The sequence below is a fragment of the Fragaria vesca genome, linkage group LG3 (genome assembly GCF_000184155.1).
Source record: "Fragaria vesca subsp. vesca linkage group LG3, FraVesHawaii_1.0, whole genome shotgun sequence".
Taxonomy (NCBI): domain Eukaryota; kingdom Viridiplantae; phylum Streptophyta; class Magnoliopsida; order Rosales; family Rosaceae; genus Fragaria; species Fragaria vesca.
The window spans coordinates 26902455-26921226 of record NC_020493.1 but is presented as its reverse complement, the minus strand read 5'-3'; the positions used below and the strand labels follow the sequence as shown (position 1 = coordinate 26921226).

The following is an 18772-nucleotide window of genomic DNA, read 5'->3' as shown; positions in this document are numbered from 1 at the left end:
ATGGTGTTGGCTTTTGAGTGTGATTAGTCTTGTATACCTCATTATGCATAAAGATTGGACGACTAGGTAGTAGCAGGAAGATTTGACGACCAGTGTATTTGCAAGAAGATTTGATGAACAGACAGTGTAGTAGCAGGAAGATTGGACGACGAGGCAGTAGCAGGAAGATTTGACGACCAGTGTAGTAGCAGGAAGATCGGACGACCAGACAATGTAGTAGCCGGAAGATTGGACGAACACATAATGTAGTGGCATGAAGATTGGACGACCATGTAGTAGCAAAACATGCTACTACATTAGCTGAGCCACTAAAAACCTGCTACTACACTAGCTGAACCACTAAAACTCTACTACTACATCTGTTGGAATTGTAGCTTTCCACAAAACATGCTACTACATTAGCTGAGCCACTGAAAACCTGCTACTGCACTTACTGAAGCTGCTACTACACTAGCTGAACCACTAAAATCCTGCTACTACATCTGTTGGAAGTGTAGCTTTCCAGCAAAACATGCTACTACATTAGCTGAGCCACTCAAAACCTGCTACTACTTCTACTGAGATGTTAACCTCTGCTACTACTTTCTACTGGAATGTTAACCCCTGCTACTACTTCTACTGGAATGTTAACCTCTGCTACTACTTCTACTGGAATTAACTGCCACTACACTAAGTTATTGAAAACCTGCTACTGTACCATTTACTGAAAAATCTCAAAATGAGAGATTTTTCTCTTCTAAAAGCATATTTAATTAGTATAGGGTTAGTTTGGTAAATTAAAACATGACACATGGCATGCATAGATTTTTCTCTTCTAAAAGCATATTTAATTAGTATAGGGTTAGTTTGGTAAATTAAAACATGACACATGACATGCATAAAAAGGATTGTCCTTAATTGTTAAAAACTGTCCTTATTTGTTTAACAACAACACAAGTGGATTTATTTGTGTTTCAAATCTTTTTGGAGGATGTATATGTGATTTGCTAATATTGTTTATGTCAATATGGTTGGTCTTAGGCACTTTAACCCAAGCAAATGTTTATGCGTTTAGCATATACTTTTGTCAAGATCTTTCATCAACTCATTTGCTGAGATATTTCTCAAACCCAAAATAAGACGGTGGATGGACAACTCACATCAATTTACATTGTTCTTCAGGAACAATCTTTCTACCCCTCAATACAAGAGGAGTGTCTCATTGAGGTGGCAACGTAATTGCAAAGAGTATCTCATACTCGTGCATCATAAATTTAGACCAATTGTTAGATATCGCTTATCTATATTGATGTCAATATGACTCCCCCTCAAAACTCCAGGTTTGAGGTTGGCAACATTAAAATTTCAAGATAAATTGTCTAAATATATATACTCGAAACTTAAGGCTCAAGTCTGCACGGTTAGAACTTCAAGTTCTTAGGTGGAGTGAACATCTGGGTCACACTAATTTGTATTTCGTACTTGAAGCTTCGAGTTTGACTTTTTACTATTAGAACTTTAGGTTCTACAGTACAATATTGAAACTTCTTGTTCAATATTACATGCATTCAAAATTCATATCTTCAACATATAGGGTTATTGGCCCGTATGAATAACAATAAAATTTAAACAATAAGTACAGTAATAAAATTGCATAACAAAATAAGAAAACTGTAAAGAGCGAAAATAAATAAATTTTACATTAGAAACTTCCGGTTCCATGAATGAAGAAAATATACAGAGCTTCTGGTATGATTAACTTCATATATGATGATCTTGTGTATTTCCTCTAATTGTATGTAATAAAGTGAGGAGCTTCATGCCCCTATATGATTAGGAATCACAAGATGTGGTTTCAATGAATATTTCATAGCTATAAGGAACTTCTGGCCCTTGTTAACTACATAAGTTTTGCGAAACGTCATATCGCAATTTCAATTATATTACAGATGAGGAACTTCAGATCTCTATGATTCGATCAAGAGACTTTAGGTCTCGATCTATGAACACAAAGTTCACAAAGAGATGTAAACATGTGTTTACTCTTAAGACATACAAATTGCATTATATTGTGAATTTGTACAAAACGAATCCAAATTGATCATCAAAATTAACATTGTCATGTAAAGGAGGGAACCTCAGTCACTTAATTAATTCTGGAAGGCTTCCATCCTTTTTATAAAATTACATACTGATGATTGGTTAGAAGTAGGTGAGTCATATACTCAGTACGTTGTATTGCTCCAAGGATCTTCTGGCCCTCGCAAAACGCATGGGTACTGAGGACAATATGTATATTCATAACTATTGGGGAAATTCCAGACCCTCATATAATCGAATCAACAAATATGATATATTGATTGGAATCAAACCTCCAGAACGATCAGGAAGAAAAACATACCTTGATTTCATTGTGTCATGAGAGATTTTTCAATTAAAAGTCTCCAAATAGCAAGAACTTGATCTTTGCTCTAGTATGGAAATGCCTTTCCGAAGTTTGGAAAGATATCTGTAAGTGTTTGTCCGTCTCTATCATCCAAAGATTGAATACAAACTAGATTTCATACACAATTTGGGATCATAAAAGAAAACTTGATTAAAGGTATCCACTATTGCCGTAAAAAAAAAAAAAAGGAAGGTTCCTTCAACATGGAACTAAAATCATGGCAAGATTAAAGACAAAATTGATGGCAAGATTAATAGACAAAATCAACATGGAACTAAAACAAGTACAAAAAAAAAGAAAAAAAAATTCTAATTGTATTAGATACCAAAGGAATGATGATCATGATCATGTGGGTAACATACAAAATGAAAATCTTGATGCCGATCATATTAATAGAACAATTAACATCAAGAATTATAAAAATAAGCTAGCAAATCAAACTCATAGATCAAAAACACCGGTGAAAAACAACATTTAAGTTGAACCGTATGATTTTCAAATCATCATAGTCTAGAAACAAAAGAAAATTGTGCGATGGTGCAAAGGTGAATGATAAAGAATCAATTCTGGATTTCTAGGGTTTAGTCGTTATCAACTCAAAGGTAGAGTCGTGCTGATAACGTGTTGTAAAGTAAAGAAAAGAAAAAGAGAAGACACAGAGATAATAGTTGGGAGGAGGTAGAAGTCTACTCATTCATTTTCATTAGCCTCTTTATATAGAGGTAGGGTTTACATCAGAGTACATAACTAATGAGTAATTACGTGGACAGCCACATAGATTATAATATTTATAACAAGGAGTTTTGGTTAAATTTTTGAACTACCTAAAATACCCTGTATTGATTAAAATTTAAAACTTCAGGAATTTAGAAACCACACAACTGTCTGTTCTGTTTTTTTAATTTCATTCCTTTTTTTACCGGAGAAAAAAGCGGGAGAGATGGGAGTGATTGGTTGAGGATAAAACACTAGATGATGAGTAAAACAGTAAATTGAAAATAAAAAACAGAAAAAAAAATCACAAACAAATTCACTCTTAACTTTTTTAAAACGGAAAAAATTTGTTAATGTAAAATGTCAATTTTAAATGCATTGTAAAAAAGCAAATTGACACGGACGTAGTGCGGGTCAAGAGGCTGGTAATAATAATAAAACAACAAGAAAGAATAGCTTACCCAGACTGCAAAGCAGGCCAAGCTCTTCCAAGCAACCAACTCAGTAACATTACAATCCTGAAGGAGCATGAAGAGAAAAAGAAACTCCAAGATTCAAAATCAGTTCAATCTCTTCTAAGCAACCAAACTCGGGGAGGTACAAAACCAGAGAAAGCAGATATGCCTGTGATGAGCACTTTGAAGCAGTGGGAAATCAGTGGAGTAACTTATTGCCATCACAACTTATAGCTCAAGATATCTTTTCAACTCCACCTGTGGTGATTCTAAAAAGGTACTAATCCAGAAGATGTGGGAGGAAGGGGCTTATTTAAGGAAGGGGCTTATTTACAAATGGATGTTTTAAAAGCTGAGCAGCAGTGGGACGATCATCTGGCTTAACTTTTAAGCATAGATGGATGAAATGTTGTGCCTCGCTTGAGAGATAATCAGGAACCAGAGGGGGTGTCCCCTTACTAATTTTCCATAATGCCTGCATCTGTTTAAAGAAGAAGAGATAATGTTATCCAAACAAAATAGAGGTTGAAAAGATAAATAGATAATTTTGAACCATAAAGAATCATGAAAATGGCACAAACCCATTCTAGATTATGGTATGGAACCTTCCCAGTTAACATCTCCAACACAGTACATCCAAGACTCCATATATCAGCTGGAAGGCCATAACCTTTACTTCTACGATTAACGACCTGCACAATAATAGCTTGGCTAAGAAATCCTAAGAAAGCGGACACATTCTGAAATAAGCTCAACAACCACATCACTTTACAGGTGGCCCTTTCTACTAGAATCCTATATCAAGAGAGGGGGGAATCAACATAATAGGCCTGTCATGTCCTCCAACAACAGAGAGCACACAAACTAATACAAAATATTAAATTCAAAAGTGCGAAGGCAAACCTCAGGGGCCATCCAGTATGCAGCTCCTTTGCAAGATTTAATGTCGTTCAAACTGATAGACTGGAAAAAGGACGCAACACACAGTATAAGGAGTAAAATTCACAACCTTGAGGAAACTATGAAAAACTATAAAATACAATTGAATTTGGGGAAGGGAAGACAACCTTTGCCAATCCAAAGTCAGCAAGCTTCACAGATCCATTAGCATGCACCAAAATATTTGAGCATTTAATGTCCCTGAATGCAAGAAGAACAAAGGATGATCAGGAACATTGTGATGGTGCAGAGATTTGTTATCTGAGTTTTTTGAACTGCATCCTCACATGCGGGACTTCAGAATCTTCTGAGATCAATACAGCCAAAACCATAAGATGTTACATTTTTGGAATTAGTTACCTGTGAATCACTTTTCGGTCGTGAAGATACTTCAGACCTTGCAAGATCTGTCTCGTGTATACAGAGGCATGCGAATCTGTAAGATGGTACGTTTGATATAGCTTTTGAAGGGAGCCTTTGGTTACAAGTTCCAGAAAAATATAGAGCTTTGATCCATCCTGCAAAGACCAATAATATAAATAATATAACGGTGTCACAAATATGTGAATTCACAGGCATAAAGCAATGAAAAACTAATACTTGAATCAATAGATGGCTTAACTGCTTCACAACAAATACACCTATTAGTATTGGTGAACCGAGTTCATCACATTATTGGACTCAAACAGAAGATTTCATATAGTGTGGACATTAAATGTTAAGGTAACACCTCAAATAAATGCATGACAGTGTGGAGAAGCATGTTTACAACTATCTACAGTGAGTTTGTTTGAGAAAAAAGAAACTAAACAAAGATGCCAACTGCTTAAAATTAAATCATGCGACAGAAAGGCAACATATACCTCTGTTTGTGATTATTTCACACTGTAGTTTACAGACCAGCATGAATGGATTTTTGGACATCCATGAGTACACTATTGTAGAGAAGTTCATAACTAAATAACCATCCATGGGAATAGACTATAGAATAATGGGTACCTTTTGTGTGCCATAATACTGAACTATGTTCTCATGTTCAAACTGACTCAAAAGAGCAATTTCCCTGGAAGAAAAACAAAGACAAAAACAGACAATGAGAAGAAGAGCATCTCAGCAAGGAACAAAAAACGAGGTAGACTCTACCGGCACTCAATTACTTAATAGTTAATATCAGGGACATGCAATGAATAACACGAAATACAAGCCAATATCACCTGTTCAAGTTGAAGAACTCTTTGCCTCCCCATGCTTCCTTGATCAAGCAAGGAAACTTCCTTGACAGCAAAGAAGCATCCACCACTGTGATAAGAGCAAATTCATATCAACAAAGATCTTGAAAATATCAGAGCTAAAGAGAAGATGAAAACATGGGACAAATAAACATTATATGAGAAAATTTGTCAGTACAGAAGTGCATTGTAAACAAAGAAAGGTTCACTTTAATACAGTTATAAATTTTTCATAAGGCCATAAAGGAACAAGGATTTCATCCATGGAAGTAAGATACTGCAGAAGTTGCAAGAATGAAATGAACAAGTGGATAGGCATCCTGAACCCCCTATTACAAGATAAGAGATACCACAAAGGCTCGTTAAGTCAATAGTCTCATAAAAAGCCTAGCTCAAGCATGGAAGGTTCAAACATCCTCTTCACACTGAGCAGAGCTGATCTTTTCATCACTATATCACCAAGTCCACTGAGTTTATCTATCTTCTTCCCTCACTGGAATTTCATAAGGCCATAGGGAACAAGAATTTTATCCCTGGAAATAAGATACTGCAGCAGCAGCAAGAATAAAAGAAACAAGTGGATAGGCGTCTCATAAAAGATAAGAGATACCAAATAGGGACAATAGTCTCATAACGAGCCCAGCTTGAGCATGGAAGGTTCAAACTTCCTCTTCACACTGAGCAGAGCCGGTCATATCATCACTATATCACCAAGTCACGGAGTTTATCTATCTTCTTCCATTACCCTAAAATACTGGTTATATCGCATCACATATTAGAGTTTCAACACTTCATGGGCATGGGTTAACCATCCAATCCTAAATGTAGAGATAACTGTGAACTAGAAAAACAAGATCAACATACAATTGAACAACTTCCACCTCCAGCAATGCAAGATAATTAATTTTAAGACAACCACAAGATTGAGCATTCATATTTAAGCAGCTAAAATGAGTTTTGAGCAGCACTTACTTAGAAATTCCCTCAAACACAGACCCGAAACTGCCGCTGCCGAGAAAATCACCCTTTTCCCAATTAGTGAAAGTCCCCGCCAATGTGCCTTTAACTTTTGTCAAGTCAGGGCTCTGGGATACCACAAAATATTGTAGTTTACTGTACACAGATTTCATAATGGCTTCGAAAACTCCTGTCTCAGTGCTACAAGGAAAAATTAAAAGTCAAATGGCAGCTATATTGATAAGCAAAACTATAATCCTCGGTAATTAAGACAGCTACTCTCCAGATGCTTACTTGTAATCTTGTGCAAGCCACCCAGACAAACTGGCCACTTTTCTTAAAGCATCTCTCCACTGCTTCACCTTCTCTGATTTGTATCGCCCAGACTTTTCATATTTGGTGAAAGCATCTTGAAAACTTCCCTTTTGATATCTCACATCACTAGGGTTGACATGATAAAAAACTGGAAGAATTCTGGGGCCATATTCCATGAACTGACAAATCTTTGTGAGTTCCTCCAAACACAAAGTAAAAGCAGCAAAATTTTGCGACAGAACAACAATTGCCAACTTTGATCCTTCAATTGCCTCTAAGAGAGAGGTAGAAATAGCATCCCCTACTTGAAGATCTGAGTCGTCCATGAATGTTGTGATTCCTCTCTTTTGCAGCCCATCGTATAAAAGGGAAGTAAAACCCCTTCGAGTATCTACACCCCTGTAACTCAGGAACACATCATACTTTCAGCAAGGAGCTGTTGATGATGGTCCAGCTGATGAAGGAAGAATGCATCAGTTTGTTCCAGAGAATGAGGCCATTGAAAACAACCAGAAGGAAAACCGATCATGTGTCAAGAAACAGGCAGAATATTTTTTATTATTATCTAATAGATATTATCAGGTCCAAATATCCTTATTTATTCAAAATGTACGGATTTTCTTAATTGACCCACTTTTATATCATATTTCTTAATTGACCCACTTTTATATCATATTTTCGCATCTTAACCGTTCACATGGTAGGTATATATGAGTAGATCATCTCTACAAATTTTCAGCCAAATTCATAATCGTTAAGGCATTCAAAGATGTGATTTAGAAGTAAAAACATGAACGGTTCAGGTTGAACAGTTTCAATTCGTTCATTGATTTAATTCATTTTATCTTAACGATCTCTAAATTAGCTGAAAATTTGTAGAGATGATCTACTCATATATACCTACAACGTGAACGGTTAAGATGAGAAAATATGATCGAAAAGTGGGTCAAATTAAGAAAAAATATGTACCTTTTGAATAAATAAGGATGTTTGTATCTGAAAAGGCCTTTTGTCAAATTATATATATATATTTATATATATATATAATTTTGTTCTTCATACCATTTCTAAGGCAATTGACTAGATTTTTTTTGGTTTTAAAGTAACCCACTTGGGTATCAAATATTCAACAAAAGCAAGAATAGGCCGTTACATACCCTTCCACTGCCATTAACAGACAGACAAGACGGTAGTGGTAGTACCCACTTGTTTCGATACTCTTAATTTGGACCATTCAGAGTTTTAAATTCAATACTTAGCAAACAATGCAAGAAGGGTATTCAATGACGAAAAAGAATGAATAATCTGCTGTGGTTAGTTACCAAGAGAATAAAAAGGAATGAATAATATACTGTAGTTAGCTAGTTATTGTTTTATATTATATTTTTTGCACAAGTCCATCATCTACTGTAGTTACTTAGCATAGAACAGAAGAATGAATATTTATTATGAATGATAGCGAAGAAAAGCAATAAGCAATCTCTGAACTCAGTTTCATATGTCTAAAGATGACAAGAAAATGCCACTTGAAATTATGGATAAAGCAGTTGCATTAAGAAATTCAAGAAAAGCTTCAAAAAATAAAGAAGTCTGAATTCAATCATAATCCATCAAAGAAAAGAACCACGAACAAAAGGAGAGAAAATTTGACATACCTTCTTTGTACAGTGTCCAAATGTTGTTGCTGATTAAGTTGGACGTTGTTCTTGCTGTGAAGCCAGATGTTGAGAACATGGGGCACCTTTCCACATTCAAGTACTCCAATAAAGGGCACTCAGTAGCACTTTCATTATTACCGTAAAACGCTGTGAGTTGTGGTAGCTTTACCAAAGCTAAGTTCTTCAACTTTGGAAAAATAATCTCGCTGTCCATTGTTTCATTGCTTGCCTCAATAACTCTGTCCAATAATGGGCAACACTCTACTGAAAGGTCTTCCAATTGCAAAAGATACTGAGCTACATCAGCTGTAAAGAGATTTTTCAGTTCAAAGCACTTAGAAACTACCAAACTCTGAAGGTTTTGGAAAATGGTACAAGGAGCAGGACCATTCCATATCTTTATTAATTTCCCTAGATTCTCCAATCTCATCTCTTTCAATTCTGTCAAATCAATCTGTTCAGGCTCAAGTCCTTCAGATCCAAAAACATATTCCAATTCATCCATCTCTTCGCAAATAAGTTTTTCCAAATTTTGTAATCTCTGTAGCAACTGTGATGTTAGAAGCGCATCCACCAATTCATAACAATGTTTCACCTTCAATAGCCTAAGATTGCATAGAGACCCGGGTGGTAATTCACCAAAACATAACTCCTCCAGGCAATCCACTTGAATGAGATGCAACTCCTCCAGATTCGGAAACACAGGTTCATTTTGAACTCGTGTTGTTGTGTTCATCAAGACTTTCAAGTTCTCACTGGGGCCAATTACAGAGAAATATTTCAGTGCATGTAATCTTCCACGGTCATATTCCACAAGAATGTTATCTAATCCCCAACAAGTTAAGTACTGTAGTTTCTCTGCTTTTGTTGTCACTGCATTGATAAACCAACCCGGCAAGGCACTAATGGTTGTACCAAGAATCAAGGCTCTTGTATAACCGGGTGAAGAATTTGAAACCAAGGACACTTTTCTGATTGACGAGTTTCCACTTACACATATATCAAAGCTTATCCATTTCGGCTCAACCCCAACAACTTTAGGCAAACAGTTTGCATCAGATATGAAAACCTTCAAAATATTTAAACGTGACAAGCTAGTTAACTCATCAAAGGCAGCAATATTTTCTTCCCCTGCTTCATCAACTTTGCTCCCACTCACTTCAGTCCCAACTTCACTCCTCCAGTCTACAAAATTAGGAAGGTTGCGAAGCACTTCAGACGGAACTATATCAACATATTTACCAGTGATGTCCAACATCCTTAGATCACTCAGATGGCCTATTTCTTTCGTCAGTTTCCCAACTTCACTCCTCCGGTCCGCAAACTGCATGGACAATTCTACTAACCTCGGAAGGTTGCGAATCAATTCAGAGGGAACTATGTCAACATACTCACCAGTGATGTCCAACATCCTTAGATTACTCAGTTGTCCTATTTCTTTCGGCAGTTTCCCAACTTCACTCCTCCAGTCTGCAAAATTACACTGCATGTATAGTTCTTCTAACTTATGAAGGTTCCGAATCACTTCAGAGGGAACTATGTCAACATATTCACCAGTGATATCCAACATCCTTAGATTACTCAGTTGTCCTATTTCCTTCGGCAGTTCCAGAAGTGGAAGTTCTCTCATACTAAGAATCTCAAGTTTCTCTAATTTTCCGAGTATGGATATGTTATTTATGATTGACAAGCAGCCATCTAAACACAAGGTGTGGAGGTTGATCAAGAGATTGAATGATGTGGGTAGTAAAGAAATTCTGGTTTGGCTTAGATCTAATACCCTCAACATATTCAAACTTTGAAAGAAATTTTCGGGGATCTCAGCCAAGCAGACATTACTTTGCAGAAATAAAATAAGGAGTTTCCAACATACCAACTTTTCAGGAAGCTTGCAAATTTTATTCTTGATTAGTGAGATAGCAGAGTAGTCTTCTGCTTCTTTTTGGGTCAACCCAGAGTAGCTTTCATGTGCACCCATAGCTGGCCATTCCTTTAATTGACAACCAGCTTGTACAAAAATCAATTGCCCATCCTCAGATGATGAAATCCTTATGGCCACATCCCGGATGACGTCATGCATCTTTACACATCCGTCCTGTTCAGATTCCAAAAGCAAGCTACAATCTCTAAGGTACTTGAACACCGAATGCGCACTAGCTCTGGCATCTTGCATTGTGCTGGAATCTTGAAACAAGTCTTTCCCCATCCCATACTTGAGCAAATCTTCAATTTGGATATCATAGTCTTCTGGGAATAGGCAACAAAGCAAGAAGCAAGACCTGGCATCATCAGAACCTAAGTAATCATAACTTAATTTTATACAATTGAACACGACCTTCCCATCTTCAGGATTCGCAGGCTGAGAAGCCTTTAACCGTTGAGCTGCTTCCTTCCAGTTATCCTCCTTATCACCAAGTGCCTTCGCAACCGCTATCAGTGCAATTGGAAGACCAGCACATTCTCTAGCTACCTTCCTTGCAACATCATAAAAATTGGTCGATTCAAAGGACATTCTTGCTCTGTTCATAAACAATGTCCAAGAATCTTCTTCTGACAAGACATCAAGACAAATGTTTGACTGACACTCCATGGCATATAAAACATTATGTGTCCTTGTGATGAGTAGGACTTTGGAATTGCATCTTTGAAGCTCGTCATAGCTGGGAATCCCTATGTTGGACAGATCTATGCTCTCCCAAATGTCGTCCAATATTATAAGGATCCTACTTCCTCCCCTTATCTTCTGCATCAATCTACGGGATCTTCCAATTTCTGTCTCCTCCTCCAATTCTAATTCCAACATATCTGCTAATGTGCCTTGAATTTTTCTCAAGTCAGGGTTTTTGGATACAACAGCCTTAACCACATGATGGAACATCCACTCATCCCAAACTTTTGCACATACTTGTTGAACCATGGTTGTTTTTCCAACGCCTCCTACCCCGTAGACCCCAATGGCAGTGACCTCCTCATCTTTTAGTGCCTTCATGACCTCATCCATGGCTCGTCTTGGTGCATCAAATACTTCAAAACCAGCCGTGTAGATTTTACTGCACACAGACTCCACTATGGCTTCGATAACTTCTATCTCATCCCTACAAGGAATAATTAAGGGTGAAATAATGGTCAGCTATATTAATAAGCATAAAGTATAACTACTGGTAATTGAGATAGCAGGTCTAGTGAAGCTTACTTGTAATCCTGTGCAAACCACCCAGACAAACTGCCCACTTTTCTTAAAGCCTCTCTCCACTGTTGGACCTTCTCCGATCCGTATCGCCCAAACCTTTCATGCTTGGTGAAAGCATCTTGAAAACTCCCTTTTTGATATCTTACTTCACGTGAGTTGACTGCATAAAAAACCGGAAGAATTCTGTGGCCGCCCTCCATGAACTGACAGATCTTTGCAAGTTCCTCCAAACACCAAGTAGAAGAAGCATAATTTGGCGAGAGAACAACGATTGCAAGCCTTGATTCTTCAACTGCCTTTAGGACATTGGGAGAAATAGGATCCCCTACTTCAAGACCTTGATCATCCATGAATGTTTTAATACCTCTCTTCGTTAACCAATGGCATAAATGGGATGTAAAACTCCATCGAGTATCTTCTCCCCGGAAACTCAAAAACACGTCATACTTCCACTTAACAGCTGATGATGAAGAAGACCCGAATGGTATTACCATGGTAGACTTGCCCAGGCCTCCTGTTCCATCGACCCCAACGAAGCTGACCTCATCATCTATATGCACCTCCCTAAACTCATCCATGTCTTGTCTTGTTTCTTCAGATACATCAGAACCTTCCCTATCGGTTTCCATAGGCTGTACTTTTTCGATTTCCACAAGAGGTTGTACTCTACTGCACACAAACTCCACAATGCTGTTGATAAGTTCTATGTCATCCCTGCAAGGAAGAATTAAGAGTCAAATAATGGTCACAGCTATATCAATAAGCACAAGTATAACTGTTGCTAATATATTGAGATAGCTACTCTCATGATGCTTACATGTAATTCCTTGAATCCAACCCAGACAAATTGGCCACTTTTGTTAGAGCATCTCTCCACTGCTGGACCTTCCCCGATTCGTTTCGCCCGGACATTTCGTACTTGGAGAGAGCATCTTCAAAACTCCCCCTTTGCTTTCTAACATCAGCAGGCTTGACATCATAATAAACTGGAAGAATTCTGGGGCCATCCTTCATGACCTCACAGATCTTTGAGAGTTGCTCCAAACACCAAGTATAAGCAGCATACTTTTGGGACAGAACAACAATTGCGAACCTTGATTCTTCAATTGCAAACCTTGATTCTTCAATTGTCGTTACTTTAACATCCTTGAATGTTGTGATTCCCCTCTCTTGCAGCCGATGGTATAAAGTAGATATAAAACCCTCTCGAGTATCCGCACCCCAGAAACTCAAATACACATCATACTTATACGGACGAGATTCTGATGATGGTTCAGCTGATGAAGGAAGAGATGCATCAGCTTTTCCAGAGATGGAGGCCATTGGAAAACACCCAGAAGAAAAACCGATCAGGAAACCAAAAGAAAATCCTGAGAAATGGAAGAGAGACTATCAATCAATCGAATCTTATTGCGTCTTCGCTCACACAACCACAGATCTTATCATGTCTTCGATAAAATATAGTGCCCCTTTTTGGTATTTTACTCAACTTTAATTTCTACCACTTGCAGGTCAATGCCCCCAGTTGAGGTCAAGCTTGATGCAATTCTTGCCTGCTTGGTGTGTTTATAATTAACCAACGTCCAAAGTTATTAATATGATATCTACACCGTAAGTTACGTTACAATTCTGTTAAATTGAGTATGTGTGACTCGCTTGATTCACGACACAAAAGTAAATCATTCGCCCTCACTTGCGGTGGTCTTAGATGCATATTTTACCTAAATTTTCTTCTTTTGTGTTCAAGACTTCAAGTTTCAAGCAATTTATTATGAGTTTTGATTCAGTTACAGATGACAAATTGATCACAATCAGCCAAAGTAACTTTCTTAACATCCAATTCTCAAAGCATTGATATGGTGTATCATACCGTGTTATCTTGAAGAGGGTGATTCGAAATTGAGATTTTATCAATACTTTATAATTTTTTTTTAATCAAATAGGGATGTCATTCATATAACTTACATCACAAATAATACAATGGTCTTGTTAAACCTAGAAAGATTACCACTCCGTTTCAAACCTTAGCAACTGGACTCATCAACTAACAAAGATATTAGCCCCTCCGACACCATTTGCGACAGAGTCCATGGTAGCCTCCGGTGGAAGTTGGTCCATGGTAAATGAGAGTGCGAATAATGGCCAAACCAGCCCTAAAAACATCTGAGTTAGCATAATGACAGTGAGAATTGGGCTTGTCTATATCATTATCATCATGACAATGAGTCACACGTACCATGTCTAATCAGCTTTAGGCCCAATTTAGTATTGATGTGAGAATAATCAGTATGGATAATCAACTGCATAATTAATCAGTTTAGTGTATGGTAAATTGTGATTATTATTATTTAAAGTAATGTGAAGATGTTTGGTAAATATTTTTTTTGAAAAAGCTTAAACAAGAATATGACAAAATTGGACATGATATTGAAATATGAACTTCAGTTCTCCAGTAACTACAACAGAAGACCACTAACCATATACGTTGAACTGAAATTATACTGCTTGCAAAGGTTCATTATATCAGAATAGGACTGATCAATGTACTACAAGGATCAACTTTAATAGAACGGAAATTGTTTTCTGGGAAATTCTTTCTACATCTTATCAATTGCTACACACAAGGAAATGAAATTGGATTATTTGATTGTATTGTTTCAATTTTGGCCTTCCTAGAATAACTTGGCCTGTCTACCTGTGAAATTCTGATGGGTCTTTATTTTTTTCTACTTTTTATTTCGTTCTGAATCTAAATTTGTAAGATTCCATATGTGTTTCAAGTTTCAGAGAATATTATTGCCCAGCAAATCCATCGATTTTGAAAAGAACGTTTTGAGTTCAAATGCAACTCTTTCTCACTCTTCTTTGGAAATTTAGGTCTGATGTGGGATTAATGTTTCATCCTTCTGTTTTGGTGATGCAATTTCTCATTGATCATGAGGTGACTGTATTTTGCTGGAGGAAGAAGAGAGCGAAGAGAATGGAAGAACATACGTGAAGCAGTGGGACATCGGATAAGCAGTTTTTATGCTCAAACCGTGATCCCAAACGGAGCCTTAGTATCTACTTAATCTGTAGTGTGTGTAATGGGAATTAGTATTCATTCATACTTGATCTGCAGAATGAAACGAGGGAACCAATGAATAGCACTGAGTAAGCTGGACACTCTGACTACATACAGGATAAATGGTATGGCAACAAGTGGGCGACAACAGATTTTGGCTCTCAGGGATGGACTCACTTAGATTAATCATTGGGGTTTTCCAACTTTAAGAGTTAGGTTATTGATCAAGACACAATTCAAAAGACCAAAAACACCTGTCAACCTTTGCAAAAAAAAAAATAGAAAAGACAGTAAAAGGGACACTAATATGGGGTGCTCAAAGCTAAGTCAATTACTGCTAAACTTCTGCCTATATTGAACTCTTAAATCTTTACCTAAACATTGCCTATCCATGATAAGGAGCAAAAACTGTTTTAAAAAGGTTTTTAACAAAAACCTGCTGAAGAAGCTGTAGAAACCGGAGCTATGATAGAGTTCCGCCTGCCAATGAACATTCAAGTCACATTTAGCAAGTAAATTGGAGAATCAAATGTATAAAATTAAATCTAAAGCTAATACAAAACAGGCACCCAATAGATAATGATCTAACACATATAGACTCTAGCAAATCAGGCTAAACAGTTCTTTTCATTGGCACTTATATAATTAATGAAGGGTATGAATGAAACATGAAGTGCAGCAATAAAAACAGTCAAATTGTACGTAGGTTGTGTGATATATTAGCACATCAGCTAGACCAATCAACTATTGCAGCCTCATCTGATAGATCACCAACCTTGAATATGTTGACAACCCCGTCTCAATATCAATTTGGATCCTATCAATACTTAAATGACAATACTAAAAAATGTGGTTGATAATCATAATATGAGTAAAGCAGAAATTATACCTTTCATTTTGTGCATAACATAACGTTTGTTATCCGCTATCAATTGAAAACACAGCTGCCTGCAGTTGCAATATGAACCGAGTACTAGGATATCATCTGCTAAACAGAAGCTACAATTTAAATGAGCTCAATGCTAGGACACCATGTGCTATACAGAAGCTATACCCCAAAATGAACTGCATTAGAAAAGAATGAAAAACAACCTAAGATCTCGATCCAATTCAGACAAAGAGGCGTTGGAAGAAACCTTCAATGCTCTGCTGAGGTTTATCATGGGATTATCCTCAAAATGTTTGCTTTTCATGCCATTTAATCCAAGCAATACATATGTATTACCAACTCAAGGGTTCTATTATGTGATTGATGAAGTTCCATTCTAAACCTCAAAGAAAAACCTTGGATTTGTAATACAAGTCCCAAATCAAAAAGGAAAGCAATGCCAATACACACACACACACACACACAACCCTTCCACTAAGGGATCCCTCATTGTGACTTATATGAGGGAATGAGCATTTGACAAACTTTTCGATCACATTTTTTATCTTAACCATTCAGATTTTAGGTCCTAATATGTAGATCACTTATGCAAAATTTCAGCAAAAATGGTGATCATTAAGGTACCCAAAAATGTGATTTAAGATTATAAACAGGAATGGTTCAAGTTTGGCAGATTTGATCCGTCCATTGCTTTAAGCTAGTTTGAGACCTTAACCGATCACCATTTTGGCTGAAAATTTTCAGAATTGATCTACTCATACAAACCTATAAAGTGAACGGTGGAGATGAGAAAATGTGATCGAAAAGTTTGTGTACACCCCGTCCCTCATATACGTGTCAAATAAGGGATCCCTCACCAGATGATCAAGAAAACCAAAAATACAATCAAACCAATCTATCAACCAAATTATGTAAACTATGAAACCAATAGAAAAGAAGAACTCAATCAAGTCGTGATCGAAGTATGTAAATTCGGTATAACTGGAAGAGACACAAAGAGCAAAGGTTGAAGGAACATAACTGTAGAGCTATGGAGTAAACCACCACAGGCTTTACAGGGAAGCGACTCAAGCGAGTAATCTCCACGCGCGCGGAACCAGAGTAGAGCTGAGCGGCCACCTCTTCGAATGCTTCTGCACGGTCTTTTCTCAGTTGGCACCTGGCACCTTTGATAAGACATATACACTCTCTCTCCAATGGTTAAAAGTACCATATTTGCAGGCTTCTGCAGCTACATGTCTCACAATGCTTGTTTTTCCAATGCCGCCCATGCCATAGACACCAACAACAGTGATCTTGTCATCTGTTAGCGCCTTCATGACATCATCCATGGCTCGTGTCGTTGCTTCATATGCTTGGAAATATCTTTCAATTGCATCAGGTGGTACTTTACTGCAGAGAGATTCCACAATAACGTCAAAAAGTTCTTTGTGAGTCCTACAAGGACGAAATTTAAGAACTTTATGGATTAAAAATAGGTGTTGGGTAAAATATATAGAACCGAAACTAGAGGCACAATACTTACTTATAATCATTTGTATTTCACCCAGAGATATTGGCCACTTTGCTTAAGGTAGCTCTCCATTGCTTCACCTTGTCTGATTTATGTCGCTTAGAGGATTCGTGCTTAAGAGAAAGCATCTTCGAAACTCATCTTCTGATATCGAACATCAGTAGGATCAACTAGATAAAAAAGTGGCAAAATTCTGTTGTCTTCCATGGATAGACAAATCTCTCTAAGTTCCTCCAAACACCAAGTAGAAGAAGCATACTTTTGGGAGAGAACTACGATTGCAAACCTGGACTCTTCAATTGCGTTTATGAGGGTGGGAGAAATAGTATCCCCTACTTGAAGATCTGGATCATCCATGAATGTTATAATGCCACTTCTATTAAGTCAATCATGTTTGTCAAATGCAATCCCTTTGCGAGTATCAAGACCCCTGAAACTCAAACAAAACATCATACTTCCAGCAACGAGTTGATGATGATGAAGAGGAGGCCATTGAAAACCAGTAACAAACAAACTAATTTCCGGTTGATGATGACGGTTCAGCTGTTGAAGGAATAGGAATAGATGTATCAGTCTTTGGAGAGATGGAGGCCATTGCAAACAACCAGAAAAAAGAAACAAAAAAAACGATCGAGGTGTTAAGAACAGGCGAAGAAGAACGGTAAAGGGGGAATAATGGTAGAGAGACTATCTAATTAACTCCATGAAAATGAGCAACACACAAATACCAAAATCTGATCACGTGATTCACGTCTTTGTTTACTAAAACCCCAAACCCCATACTCAACTAGTTGCAGGCGTCCAGTGTCCTTAAGTATAACTACACATGTAGCTTTGAGCATCCCCATAATCCCATATTAAGAAAAGACATTGTCTGTTTTATCTTTCGTAGGTTAACAGGTACTTTCCGGCCTTTTAAGCTGCATCTTGGTCAATAAGACAACTCCCCAAGTTTGAATACCATGATGAATAATCAAACAGGTATAAAGAAAATCGAGAAACAGAAGGGAAACCACAGCGAAAAACAGAGGAAAGAGACAAAAGAACAAGAAGACAGAGAACTAAGAAGTAAGAACCGAGTAACTCACAAGTTTCATTGGTGGCCTGTGTTGTTGATTCAACTGGTTCAAAATCTTCAGTCACATTTGGGATCGTAGGCTCAGTATCGATAGTAGCTCATCTTTTTACTGTAATTACTTCAAAGTCATCATCAAAATCTCCCGTATTGATTTCAATACTTTACTGCAGAAAAATCCCACAAGGAAGAGTTAAGGGTGAAATAATGGTCAGCTATATGAATAAGCACAAATATAACACTTAGTAATTGATGATGCTCACTTGTAATTATGTGAATGCCACTGAGACATAGTGGCCACTTTTGTTAAAGCCAAGCCTCTCTTCAGTCTTCACTGCAGGACCTTCTC

The 18772-nt window shown here is 37.3% G+C and overlaps 3 protein-coding genes and 1 non-coding gene across 5 annotated transcripts; all 4 read right to left on the bottom strand.

Annotated features, from left to right (window-relative positions):
• Positions 1-1937: 1937 nt before the first annotated feature.
• Positions 1938-7360, bottom strand: LOC101313299 (mitogen-activated protein kinase kinase kinase 1-like). Its single transcript, XM_004296265.1, has 12 exons — positions 7014-7360; positions 6735-6920; positions 5728-5832; positions 5533-5596; positions 4894-5051; positions 4662-4734; positions 4498-4557; positions 4176-4286; positions 3764-4075; positions 3601-3657; positions 2381-2533; positions 1938-2258 (listed from the first exon to the last, which is right to left on the bottom strand). Exons 1-9 carry the CDS (start codon positions 7358-7360, stop codon positions 3908-3910), a joined length of 1272 nt encoding a protein of 423 aa, XP_004296313.1. The 3' UTR covers positions 1938-2258; positions 2381-2533; positions 3601-3657; positions 3764-3907.
• A 99-nt stretch (positions 7361-7459) lies between these two features.
• Positions 7460-11906, bottom strand: LOC101313009 (disease resistance protein At4g27190-like). Its single transcript, XM_004296264.1, has 3 exons — positions 11886-11906; positions 8690-11787; positions 7460-7488 (listed from the first exon to the last, which is right to left on the bottom strand). Exons 2-3 carry the CDS (start codon positions 11691-11693, stop codon positions 7460-7462), a joined length of 3033 nt encoding a protein of 1010 aa, XP_004296312.1. The 5' UTR covers positions 11694-11787; positions 11886-11906.
• A 22-nt stretch (positions 11907-11928) lies between these two features.
• LOC101312715 (TMV resistance protein N-like) lies at positions 11929-13292 on the bottom strand. Its single transcript, XM_004296263.1, has 3 exons — positions 12700-13292; positions 12091-12596; positions 11929-11978 (listed from the first exon to the last, which is right to left on the bottom strand). Exons 1-3 carry the CDS (start codon positions 13203-13205, stop codon positions 11929-11931), a joined length of 1062 nt encoding a protein of 353 aa, XP_004296311.1. The 5' UTR covers positions 13206-13292.
• Positions 13293-16711: 3419 nt separating this feature from the next.
• Positions 16712-18552, bottom strand: LOC101313493. 2 transcript variants are annotated; one of them, XR_184324.1, is made up of 4 exons: positions 18437-18527; positions 17635-17891; positions 17361-17548; positions 16712-17227 (listed from the first exon to the last, which is right to left on the bottom strand). It is a non-coding gene; the product is annotated as an uncharacterized LOC101313493 (transcript). The 2 variants fall into 2 exon arrangements; XR_184323.1 differs by having other exon boundaries at positions 17361-17891; positions 18437-18552.
• Between the last annotated feature and the right edge of the window lie 220 nt (positions 18553-18772).

Bases quoted from the DNA above. Each gene is read 5' to 3' on its own strand.
- LOC101313299 (XM_004296265.1), bottom strand. From the start codon at position 7,360: ATGGACGACTCAGATCTTCAAGTAGGGGATGCTATTTCTACCTCTCTC. The intron at 4,558-4,661 runs GTTGTCTTCCCT...TCCTTTTTCCAG, and splicing joins CTGACTTTGGATTGGCAAAG to TCTATCAGTTTGAACGACAT. The intron at 4,287-4,497 runs GTTTGCCTTCGC...ATTATTGTGCAG, and splicing joins CATACTGGATGGCCCCTGAG to GTCGTTAATCGTAGAAGTAA.
- LOC101313009 (XM_004296264.1), bottom strand. From the start codon at position 11,693: ATGGATGAGGTCATGAAGGCACTAAAAGATGAGGAGGTCACTGCCATT. The intron at 7,489-8,689 runs GTATGTCAAATT...TTCCTTCATCAG, and splicing joins TTGGACACTGTACAAAGAAG to CTGGACCATCATCAACAGCT.
- LOC101312715 (XM_004296263.1), bottom strand. From the start codon at position 13,205: ATGGCCTCCATCTCTGGAAAAGCTGATGCATCTCTTCCTTCATCAGCT. The intron at 12,597-12,699 runs GTAAGCATCATG...TCTTCCTTGCAG, and splicing joins TTGGATTCAAGGAATTACAT to GGATGACATAGAACTTATCA. The intron at 11,979-12,090 runs GTCAGTTCATGG...CAAGCATGAAAG, and splicing joins GGAGGAACTTGCAAAGATCT to GTTTGGGCGATACGGATCGG.